Raw genomic sequence first — 12017 nt, 5'->3', positions numbered from 1 at the left:
GAGAGTCCAACGTGCAGGTAGCAGTGGTGATAATCAGAAGTGACCTGCTGCCCTGCTCAGCCCCAGCCTCACACCGCCCTAAAGCCCAGCCACAGCTGCCGGGTCACCTCTGAACCCGCGCCAAACAAGGACAAACTCAAAACAGGGAGGCGAAACGCTGTTTGTCATTGTCTGGGCTCCGACAAACACCTGCGGGCTGGAGCAGGGCAGTGTCCCAGGCCGGCCACCGGGGTGTGCAGGCCGGCACCCCAGCCCCGCTGAGCCTCGCTGTCCCCCCAGCCCCGCTGGGAGCCCCGTCCTGTCCCCGAGGAGAGCCCCGGGGCATCACAGTGAGGAGCCCCCGCGCAGCTGTTGTTGAATGGAGCGGCTGTGGGAAGCTGCTCCCTGCGGTGGCCGGGGCAGCAACCCGGCCGGGGGCGGGGGGGCTCGCGGGGCTGCACAAGGCTCCCATTATCCAGGGGTAATCACCCAGCCCAACACGGCCCGGCCCCTCCGGCAGCCCGGGGCAGAGCCGGCAGGAGCACAACAAACCCCTCCAGGTGCTGCGAGTTGCCCACAGCCGGCCCCAGTGTCCCTGCCCTGTCACAGTGTCCCTGCTCCGTGCCTCAGTTTCCCCCGCGTCAATCAGAGCCAGAAGGGCTGTTGGAGGACAAAGGTTTTCTTCCCCTTCAAAGGCGTTTTGCTTCCCCATTCACAGGACACCCAAACCTCACTGATTCAGGTTCAGCACATGAGTACAGACCCAGGGGCTGCCCAAACTCCCAGAAGCTGTGACAGTGCCCTCCTCCTGCTCTCAGCCCAAAGGCTCCGAAGTTTTACACAACCTCTCGATTTCCCTGTAGCATTCCTGTCCCCCGGCAGCAGGGGCTGCATCCCTCGGACCCTCCCTGAGCCACTCAAGGGCTGGGCTGGGTTTCCCTGAGCCACAGCATTCCTCCTGGGAATGCCCAAGCACCTCTCCCACCGACAGCCCCCTGTGCTGGCCCCCGGCCCCAGCGCTGCTCCCCGGCTGGTGCCATGCAGCGGCCCTTCCCATGCCCTCCTCCTCCTCCTCCTCCTCCTCCTCCTCTGCATGCCTGACCAGCACCCCCCCACACACAAGACTTTCCCAGCCAAACACACTCAGTGATTCATCGGAAATGATTAAGTTTTTTCCCCAGGAGATCAGTTGCTTAAAATGGCAATGCTGGGCAGCGATAAGGCTCAGAGCCCTCGTGCTGCCGCTGGGCAGGGGAGGCCTCCTCCCTTTGCTGGGAAGAACAAGTGCAAGGGAGCTGTGCTGTCATCCACAGGATGCTCAGGAGCTGCTCTCTGGCCTCACAGCCGCAGTTTTGGGATGCTCTCACACCTCATGGCAGGAACTCCCTTTCTGAGGTGGGAAAATTCACCCTGAGTGGGTGCCCGGGCTCAGAGACTCCCTGACAATGTTCTCACTCTTCCCCTCCCTCCAAAGGGCAGGATACAGCACCGGAGGAGCCTCAGGCTCTGCTTTCCTTGGAGCAGGGAAAAGGATGTTCCACTTGGCACAAAACACCCCACAAATGCCACCCCAAGAGGGAAGGAGGCCCACGGGAAAGCATCCACCAAAGTCAAACAAACAAAGCAGGAGAACTCGGCTGACACGCCCCTGGAGCATTTTGTTCTGGGGATAACTTTTATTCCACGTTAAAAATAAAGCAGTATGTTGCTAAGAAAACCTCTGCAGCAAATTCCCAGCAGTTGGAAAGGGCAGTGCCACTCCCTGGGGAAAACAGGCTGGGGAGCATGCCACCCTCAGACAGCCCCCTGCTCTCACTGCATGGCTCCAGTTGGTCGGGCTTCAGCCTGCTTAACTTGGAAGAAAACTCGTGCTTTTTCCCCCCGCAACAAAAAATGGTTCTGGGGAAGAGGGGCAGGATTTGAAAGCAAGGCATGAACAGAAGGCATGAAATCACCCCGCTGCGCTGTGTGTGGCACCCGGCGGGCTCGGGGACTCTGCGTGGGGAGCGTGGCGGGCTGGCCACCTTCATCTTCCCTCCCTGCTGCCTGATCTCACGCCTTCTTGTTTATCTGCTTGCTTAATGGATTTGGCTGCAGTCCCCACTCACAGCGATGCACACAAACTGTGGATGAGGCTCCTGTGTCGCAGTCCCACGCACACAGCTGGGCTGGGAAAGCCAGGGAGCAGAGCTCTGGCTCCACCTGAGGCACAGAGCAGCTCCCACAGCGCTCACTCCCTGGCAGTGGAGGGAACATCAGTGCCTGGGCCCCCACAGCTCCCAGCACTCTCCTTCTCCATCCCTCCTGCCACCTCTTGGATGAGGCTGTGCCCGGGCAGGCAGTTCTGCCCCTGGCAGTGCTGGGGCTTTCAGTCCCTGGCACAGCTGCTGGATCCACAGGACCCTGCCCAGGGCAGGGCTGATTTCCCAGCTTTATCTGAGCATCACAGGTTGCAGGAATGATCTGGAAGTGTGTAATTGCATTTGCCTCCCTCCTCTGGCTCCTGCTGGGCCTGGCTCCCTGCAGCCAGAGGGGAGCGATGGCCAGCACGGAGCCAGGCCTGGCACTGTGCGTCCCAGCACACACCGCAGCCCCTTCCACCTTTTCCTGCACTCCCAGACAGATCCCTGCTCATCTGGGGACCTTGGGATGCTGCCAGAGGGAGCTGGCCCAGCGTGGGCTGTGCCTGTGCCTGTCCTGACACACATCCCAGGTGGGCCGGGGGGCCCTGTGCCTTCCCCAAGCTCTGCAACAAGCCCAGAGGAGCTGGGGTGGGCTCTGGGGGGTGCTTGGGGTACTCAGTGCCACTGAACCCCGCAATGGGCTGGGGGCTGGCTGGGCTCCCTGCAGCTCTCCGGGGTGGATGGAGTGCAGCCGTGCTGGGCAGAACCTCTGGCTGTGTCCACCCGGGCCTGCACCTCTTCACACAACACCGTCAGGGCCGAGAGGGGCCCCGCTCCCCGGGGAAGGGACGGGATGTGGGCCAGCACCGAGCTTTCCCACACCGCCGGCTGCTCCACTGCCACTGCTCCCCTCACCCTCACCTTCTGCCGCTCCCTGCTGCTGCATTTTGGGGGCTCTAGGGCTCACATAAGGCTTTGCACTCCGGGTAAGTACAGGAACCCTGCGCAGCCTTTGGCTTTCTGTTGTCTGGGTGCCACGAGGTCACTGTGGGGTACCCATGCTCCATCTGGGTTCGCCTCTGGGAGCCCTCTTCGAAGCCTGTGTCTTCCAGCTCAGGAAAACGCCTCCTTCCAACCCCCTTCCTCGGCTTGGCTCCCAGTGGCTCCTTTGTGTCTCCCCTCTCCTTCCTCTCCTCGTGCAGGGCCTTTCTGTGGGGATTATTAACCATGGCTACGGGGCCTTTGTTCAGGAGGGGCCGCGAGGAACCGCGAGGGTGGAGGAAGGAAGGACAGGAGCGGAACGGGGGAAGGAAGGTGGGGGGGGAAAGGAAGGTGACATCTGGATCTCTGTCACGGAGGACTGCGATTTTTGGAGCAGCTGTGTGGGGATGGCTGGGGCTCAGCGGATGCAGAGCGGTGGCAAAGCCCCAAAAAGGAGCTGAGCTGGCAAGGGTCACCCAGCCCAACGTTGAGAGCTCAGCATCCTGCCCTAGTGATGGTGCTGCTGGCAGAGGACAGAAGCTGCTCCCCAGGGCTCCAGGACTGGCTTTGAGGGCTGGTTTGTGGTGAGCAGGGGTGGCAGGGAAGGTTGTGGAGCCGTGCAGCCCTTCCCTTGCTCCCTGCCTCGGGAGCTGCGTGCGGGGCGGATGGACAAGGACAGCTGGAGCATGCCTGGGAGAACCTTATCCAGCTGAGAGCCACTGCCAAGGCACGGGGACAAGGAGCCCTCTGCTCGGGGCTGCCACTCGACATCCTGGGGTTACAGGAGCCCCACGGGCCGGAGCAGGTGCAGCCCTGGGACAGGGTGTGACAGCCACGTCGTGCCCTCGCTCACACACGTTCAGCAGGGCTGGTGACGTCCGTGCCCCAAGCTCCTCTCCTAGCCTGGGAGCACTGTGGGCACGGAGCAAGGGGCAGGATTTGGGGATGGGCGCTGATGGGGTGGCCAGGGGAAGCCAGGAGCTATTTATAAACCATCCTTTTCCTTGGGAGCACTTCCGAGTCCATCTCCCCCAGCGCCAGCCGGAAAAAGGCCCCATTGTGCTGGCGCCAGCCGGGACAGGGCCGGACACTCGCCCACACAATGGGGCAGACGATGGGTCTGGCTGTGGGCTTGGGCTGCCCAGAGGACAGTGAGAGGTCCTGGCCACGCTCATCCAGCACTTGCCAACGCCACAGCTGTCCAGAGGAGTGGGCAGGAGGAACGGCCCTGCCCTGCGCTCCCTGGCACCTGGCTTTTCCGGCGCTCTGCTGCCAAGGAAGGGAGGAGAAGCCAGGATGGGGACACAGCATCACTCCCTGGGCTTGCCTGCAGGGATCTCTTCTTCCCGGCTTTGTCTGCAGGGCTCCCCCAGGACGGCTCACTAGGATCATCTGTGAGAAAGCCTAATGAGAGATTAGCCCAGAGCAGGCCAAGTTTTGGGGGAGCCCCTCTTGCAGGGGATCCCTTTGGATGTCCTCGGGGAAGGTCCCTTGTGGAGAGGGGTGGGGACAGCCAAGGACTGACTGGGATAAGGCAGCAAGCAGGACACAGTCCTTTTGTCACATCCCCACAGCACTGGGGACACAATGGAGCGCCAGGGCCCTGGGGAACGGTGGGGCTGCAGGAATTTCTTCTTGCAGGACTTTCCCATGGAAGAGAACTTGCCTTTCCCAGGGCTGTCTGGCCAGGCTCCAGGAGGAGATAGATATCCCAGCTCCCATCATGGAGAGACACAGAGCCCTCCACAAACACGGCAAGCAGCCCTCATGCTCCTGCTCTTGCACAGGGCTGCAGGGTGAGCCAAGGCAGGGAAGCTTGTGGCTGCTGGGGACACAGGGCTGGGCTCCCTGCAGCTCCAGATCCTTCCTGAGGGCTCTCCCCAGCAGCCTGAGGCTGTTCCCTGCCCGCAGGGTGCATGCTGTGGGGGACTCCATCACCTGCCCCTCCAAGGCCAGAGGAAGAGTGAGCCACAGCGTCCTGGAGCGGAGCCCGACTGGGGCCGGGGGATTTTCCGGAGCGGATGCAGCGAAATGAGCCATTGTTCCTGCCTGGGCTGAGAGCACAAGGCTGCAGGCACCCGCCTCTGGCTGCCCAGGGCTGGGCAGGGGTGTCCTGAGGGGACCCGAGGTGAGGCTGCTGGCAGGACCCAGGAGGACTGTGCTGCCTGCCTTGGCCTGGCTGTCGGGGCTGCCACATGCCCTGCAGCTGCAGGGGAGGGTACCCTGGGGATGGTCCCCACTGCTCGGGCAGCTGGGAGCGCACTGGGAGCGCTGGAGTGATGCCAGCAGGACCCACACTCCAGAAATTCCCGCAGGATGTGCCCAAGGAACAAGGGAGGCAGGGCAAGATGCTGGGGCTGGGCAATCCCCCCAGGCACTGGCACACTGAGCCCTGGAGCTGTTCCCTGTCTTCCTCTGCTTCCAGATAAATCCAGAAGGACTCAGCGTCAGCGATGGCTGAGGCACTCCCTGGAGCTGGCATCCTCTGCCCGCTGTTTTTCTGGAATGAGGGGTGAGCTCAGCAGCGGGAAGGCAGCTCGGAGCCTTCAGAGTGATGCAGCAGCCCCGTGGCCAGGCTCGGTGCCAGCACGGTCGGTGCTGCACAGCCCTGGGTGTCCAGGCAGGGCAGGGCTGCAGGAGTCACCCACGTGCCAGGCTCTGCACTCTCAGGGTCAGCTCTGGTGGTCCCAGAGAGCAGCAGAGCTCTGTCTGCCCTGTGTTCAGTGAGGCTGATGAGGGGAGGGGGCTCACAAGCATGGCACACCTTGTCCTGCTGCCAGCAGCTGCCACGGGCACAGCTGGGACTGCAGTGGCATCAAGCCAGACCTCCAGCAAGTGCATGAACAGCTGGAGGGACTGTCCTTGCAAGGAGGGGTCCCACGCACAGCCTGGCTGCCAGGCACCTTTGTGGGAAGCTCTGTGTCCCTGCAGAGCCCCGGGAGGGGTTTCCATCCAAAGCCCCACTCTACTCCAACCAAATCACTGTCCCAACCTCAACTGCTACCAGGTGTTCCCAGCCCCCTGCACCCCTCCTCGCCCCTGTGCTTCTCTCCTGCAGGTCTGGACGCCCTGGAGCTGGACATCCTACCAGAATGTGAGTGACAGAGTTCCCCTCCATCCCACGGAGCACGGAGAAGCCCTGCTGTGGAGCCACGACCTCTGAACGCTGCAGCCGCCGCACCCCCGGCCCAGCAGTGGGGAGCCCACCAGGGTGCACCGGGCACGGCAGGGGATGGGCAGGCACCAGGAGCAGGGAGGGTGAGGCAGGTGCAGAGCCGGAGGCAGGGAATGAGCGGAGCACACCCAGCCCTTGGCTCGGCTCTCTTTTCCCTTCTCCTGTTTGGGAAAGCGATGAGAAATCCAAACATTACCATAAATGCTGAAAGCATCCTGACTCCGTCACTGGCGTGCGCTCCCTGGGGATCCAGGCGCCCGCTGCCTCAGAGCCACAGGGACAGGGCTGGCGGCAGCCAGACAGCAGGACAGAGCCCAGGCGGGGACAGACAGACACAGATGTGCCACCCTGGGCCCCAGCCCTGCCTGCTCAGGGAGGCACCTGCAGGAAGGTGACCCCAGCTCCCTTCGGGGCTCGTGCCTCGCTGCCCAGGGTGTGGTGCTTCCCTCCTTGGCCCCACACTGGCCGGAGCCTCCTGGGCTGCACATGGCTTTCCCATGGGTCATCGTGCACTGCACTCGCCCTCTCCTTCCTTAAAAAGCCTTCAAGGCTGGATTTTCCTGAACTTGTCATCACCTTCAAGGCAGCAGGGCTGGACCATCCCCTGGGGCACCGCAGAGCAGAGGCTTTTTTGGCTGGGATCCAGCAGGGAGGGCAGGACCTGCTCCAGGGCTGTAACCTTGGTTTGGGCCATGGCCATGGCTTTATGTTCAAACCTCCTGCAGGAAACTGCTTGGCCGGGTAACCCTGGGCTGACTGTCCCAAACCGGCCCAGGGGATCCCGCTGGCAAGTGCACACCCTCCCTGTGCCAGGGCTGAGGCTGGTACAAACTCATCTCATGCATGGACACTGCAGGTGCTGGGATCCCCCTGTGCTGCTTGGAACCAGGCTGAGGGGGATGGATATCAAGCCCTGTGCATCCCGTGCACTGTGCCTGCTCTGTCCTGGCTCCTGAACGCCATCCCATCACTCCATCCCATGTCCCAAGTTCCTCTGCAGCTCTCCTGGAGGCACTGGAAGGGGCTCCAAGGTCTCCTCCTCCTTCTCTTCTCCAAGCTGGACACCCCCAGCTCTCTCAGCCTGTGTCCAGAGAAGAGCTGCTGCATCCCCTGAGCATCCCTGTGCCCTTCTCTGGGAGTGGTGGGACTGGGGGCAATGGCTTCCCACTAATGGGGGCAGGGTTAGATGGGATATTGGGAAGAAATTCCTGCCTGTGAGAGTGGGGAGGCCCCGGCACAGGGTCCCCAGAGAAGCTGTGACTGCCCCATCCCTCGAATTTGTCCAAGGCCAGGCCGGATGTGGCTTGGAACCACTTGGGATATTGGAAGGTGTCCCTCCACCATGAGCTTTTCCTCTTACCGTAGTGTTCAGGCAGATCCACTTCCACAAAGAGATATAGAATTACTTCCATAGCCTTCATTCCGCAATTAAAAAACTGCAAAAACCGACGTCTCGCGTGGCGAAGAGAACGGTCCGGGCTAAGGGGCGCTACTGGCCCTTTAAAATGAACGGAAGTGGGCGTGGCCAAGCGCGTGCCTCTGCTGGAAGCCGCGCCCCCGCCGCGCCCCCACCGCGCCCCTACCGCATCCTGCGAACTGACCAATGGGAGGCGAGGCCAGCCGGAGCCCCCGCCGCTGATTGGCTGCGCGCCGCACGGCGGCGGGTGCCAAGATGGCTGCGCCCATGGCGGAGGGGCCCCGCGGCTGAGCTGCCGTACGGGCCCCGCGGGGGCCATGGACGTGCTGTTCGCTCTGCTCCGCGGGCTGCGCCTGCTGTTCGACCTGCTGCTGCTGGTGCTCGACCTCAACTTCTTCCTGGTGTCCTCGCTGGTCTCCGCGCTGCTGTGGCTGCTGGCCGCGGCCTCCAGCCTGCCCGCGGCCGCGGCCGCGGCGGTGGTGGCGTGCTGGGATGCGCTGGTGCTGGTGCGCGGGGCCATGGAGGTGTCTCACCTGGCGCTGCGGGGCCGGGAGCTGGTCCAGCGAGGGCTGGGAGCCGTGCTGGGCTGCGGGCAGGCGCTGGGCCGGCAGCTGTGCGAGGCGCTGGCCATCGGCACCAGCCTGCTGATGTACCTGGTCAACAGCCTGGTCAACGTGTGTCTCATCGGCACCCAGAACCTCTTCACGCTGCTCGCCGCCCTCTGGGACTCGCTGGCCGGACCCGTCATTAGGGTGGCTGAGCTGCTGGCCGCGTTCCTGGCGCACGTGTCCAGCGGTGCCATCGCCGTGTCCATCCTGCTGTGGTCGCCCTGCCAGATGGCCTTCGAGCTGCTCTTCTCCGCCACCGACCTCTTCATCAGCGTCTTCTTCGTCAACGTTTACGGCCTGGTCTTGCTCCTGCTCATCGTGGTGGTCAGCGCCTTCGTGTTCAACCCCGGGCTGCTGTGGACGCTGACGGGATACCTGCTGGGCTACTTCCACACGCTGCCCTCCTTCCGCCGCCTGCAGCAGGACGTGTGGCGGCTCCACCAGGTGGCCGTGCTGACCCTGGGAGTGGCCATGACCTCCCAGCCCTGGCGCAGGCTGATGGACTGGATCCTGCAGGTGACCAACTGGAGCCAGGGAGGGAGGATGGTGAACCAGGGCAGTGACCAGCGACGGCCTGTGGCTGGCCCCAGAGCCCCGGCCACCGGCAGGGTGACCCTGGGCCAGTTGCTGGCCGAGCTGGAGGAGCAGCTGGATGCAGAGCAGGGGCCACAGCCACGTCCTGCTCTGAGCCGTGCTGGGGCAGGGCAGCGTCCCCAGACATCCAGGGAGGAGCCAGGCACATCCTGGTGGAAAGCCCCGAGGAAGCGGCAGCTGAACGCGACAGCCGGGAATGCTGAGGGAACCCCCGACGACGACCCCTGGGTGCTGCTGAAAGAGCAAGAGGAGCGTAAGAAATGCGTCATCTGCCAGGACCAGACCAAGACAGTCCTGCTGCTGCCCTGCAGGCACCTGTGCCTGTGCCAGGAGTGCACAGAGGTGCTCCTACAGCAGGACATCTACCAGCGCAACTGTCCCCTGTGCCGCCAGGTGATCCTGCAGACTCTCAACGTGTACCTGTGAGCCCGTGGCATGGGCTCGTTTTCCCAGGAGGTCGAGGACACCCCTGTGTGCACTTCCCACGGCTGCCTTGAGCAGCTTCCAAAGAACTGTGGATGGTGCTGGAAGGGCAGAACGCTGTGAGGTGTCTGCTGGTCACATTTGCTGCCTAACTAGGTTGTAGCTCTTGCTAGCAAGCACAATACTGATCTCTGCAGCGGGCTGGAAGAGTTACCTGGTTTTTTGTTGACAACTTTTGCTGTTTCAGGGCCTGCTGCCTCTAGTCTGCAGCCTGAGATCCAAAGCAGAGCACAGAAAAATGCTCTGGTCCCTCCTAGCCAAAGCTGAAGGAAAGGTTAAAGGCTGTGCCCTCCTGGCAATCACAGGGGCTGGTGCAAGGCAAGGGAGGTTTTTTTCCCAGGGTCTCACCAGAAATTACCTGGCAGGGTGCGTCCAGGCCTGTTCCTCCTCCCACCATCAAAGTTGAGGAGCTCCGTGGGAAAAGGGAAGAGTGCCCTGTTTGCAAGGCCCAGGGAGTGAAAGGAGCACACTTGAGTTTTTCAGTGTTTGCTGAACCTGGCTCTCAGCTGGAGAACAGGGTTTCTAGGGCACTTCATCACCCCAGTGATGCTTTTTTGAGGGATCTCACTTGCCAGAACAGCATGGAGCTGTGATTTACTCAGGCTCCCTGCAGAGCTCAGTGTTGCTGCTGCTTCCACGCATCACCTATGCAAGACTAGCGAGCACAAGGCAGGTTACCTGCACTGGGGGGCTGGAGGGAGTCACTCCTTCTGCAGGCTGGTGGTGCTGCTTGGGGAGCCTGAGGAGTGGTCCCCCAGCCAGTGCTCCCAGCCCTGGCAGCAGCAGCAGTCCAGATTTGAGCCAAGGCTGGAGAATCCTCTCCAAAACCCGCACATTTGCAGGCTAAGAGTGCCATGGAACAGGGAGGGTCACTCCAGAGCTTGCTGGCTCCTTCCCAAGCTGGGCTGGCTTAGGGAGGAACTCTTTGGGAGGAGAGGGAGCACCCCAAAGTTCCTGGGAGCTCACAGACATTCCGGCTCCAGGGCGCAGTTTCTGCACATCCGTGCTGTGGATCTGCAGTTGTGCGCACGGAGCACAGGACCACGGATATCTTGGATTAGGGCAGGGCTGTACTGTTGTTTTGTCCTGTTGTCTGTCACCAATGTAGCTACTTCCCTTCAGAAGTGTCCCCTGAAGTCCAACGAAGGGATCCCACCCTGGGATGGCTCATCCCAGCTTGGGCAACCAGCACCATTCCGAGAAGTTGCTGGGCTGCGAGAGGACCTTGCACTAAAAAGCTTTTCCTTTTCCAGCTGCTTGCCTGGGGTCAGCCACACACCACACACAATTTTGGCTGGAGCAGAGCGGAGAGAGTCTTGACTCTGGACTGCAAGCCAAGAGCCTGAGGACAGCTGGCATGGTTTTCCTTCTATTTTCCTTCTTGATTAGCAATTTAAGCCAAAACAGAGGCAGTGGAGAGGCCAGGCTGTGCTGGGAGATACCTTTGAGCTGTAAAGCTGAGCTCTAGCAAGGGAACTGTCTTATTGTTGAGTGGCTTTGCTTGGAAAAGCACTGCCAGGGCTGGTTGCTCCCACATTTCTTGGGAGCTGGAAGGATTCCCTGGGCCAAGCCAGGCTCCTGAGCACTTAAGGGTGTTAGAAGGGCTCTCAGCTGCTTCAAAGAGATGCAAAGCTCCCCATTGCTCAAACTTTTGTCCCTGTGCCTCCCCACACACCTCCCTTGTTGATGTTGGCTCTCTCCAGCCACCAACACTTGGGAGCAGCCAAACCCTCACCAGAGAACTAAGTCCAGGCTCTGGCTTGTCCCAGGCACTTGCAGAAGAGTCAGGGAGCTGCAGCTGGAGTCACTCAGGTGTGGGATTGTGGCCCTGCTGACCACAGGCAGCAGCATTCCCTTGGGACCAGCTCATGGATCAGGGGATGCAACATTCCCTACATGAGTTACAGGGTGGGGGGGGAAAGGACACCTCCCTAAAACTGCAGTTTGTTCCCTTAACCCCTTTTTTTTATTTTTATTATTATTATTATTATAGTAGTCGCGCTTGTTTGTTTAGGGCCTGTTTGCTGTTTGTAAAAGAAGGCTTTGCCTTAAGTTTAACTCTTTGCACTATGGACTAGATACTGAGCAGATTAAAGTCTTTACCAAAAGCTGGGTGCTGCCTCATTCTTGAGAAGGTTTTCTTGGGGGGGAACGTGTGTTTGTGTCTCCTTTATCCACCCCTGGACACCAGGGAAAACCCATCACTCCCCACAAAGGGTCAACATCACCTGCAGGCTCAGGGATGTTTTCCCCCAGAAAAGCAGTGCTGTGGGATGCCCTGGAGCCAGGCTGCTGCACAGGGGAAATCCAGCACCCAGGAGATGAATTTACACCCAAACTCACTCTGGGTGGGCTTTTCAGAGCTGGCAGCCCCCAAACTCCTGCTTTGCCAACCCACGGCAAGAGGAGATGGCTGTGGATATACCACACCAGGGCACAGGGAGGAGGGGCTGGGGTTTCCCAGCGTGTTCCAGGCTGGCAGGAACATGCTGGGACGTGTTCATTGCTGGTCCTGCACATATCTGATGCCTCAACGTCCTGTGCCACACTGTCCCTGGGATGGAGGCAGCACAGGGCCGGGTCCTGCCTTGCAGAAAGGCTGTGGCAGGCTCAGGGCATCCTCATAAATTATTTGGAAAAATGGCTCAGGACTGTGA

The 12017-nt window shown here is 61.1% G+C and overlaps 1 protein-coding gene across 1 annotated transcript; it reads left to right on the top strand.

Annotated features, from left to right (window-relative positions):
- Window positions 1-7930: 7930 nt before the first annotated feature.
- Window positions 7931-11468, top strand: RNF26 (ring finger protein 26). The gene has a single exon (XM_014259783.2). It carries the CDS (start codon window positions 7993-7995, stop codon window positions 9301-9303), a length of 1311 nt encoding a protein of 436 aa, XP_014115258.2. The 5' UTR covers window positions 7931-7992; the 3' UTR covers window positions 9304-11468.
- Window positions 11469-12017: the final 549 nt, after the last annotated feature.

The sequence above is a fragment of the Pseudopodoces humilis genome, chromosome 25 (genome assembly GCF_049639895.1).
Source record: "Pseudopodoces humilis isolate 2021_Gansu_Grassland_sample_001 chromosome 25, ASM4963989v1, whole genome shotgun sequence".
Classification (NCBI taxonomy): domain Eukaryota; kingdom Metazoa; phylum Chordata; class Aves; order Passeriformes; family Paridae; genus Pseudopodoces; species Pseudopodoces humilis.
Note: the sequence above shows the minus strand (reverse complement) of the source record. Positions and strands in the feature narration are given on the sequence as shown.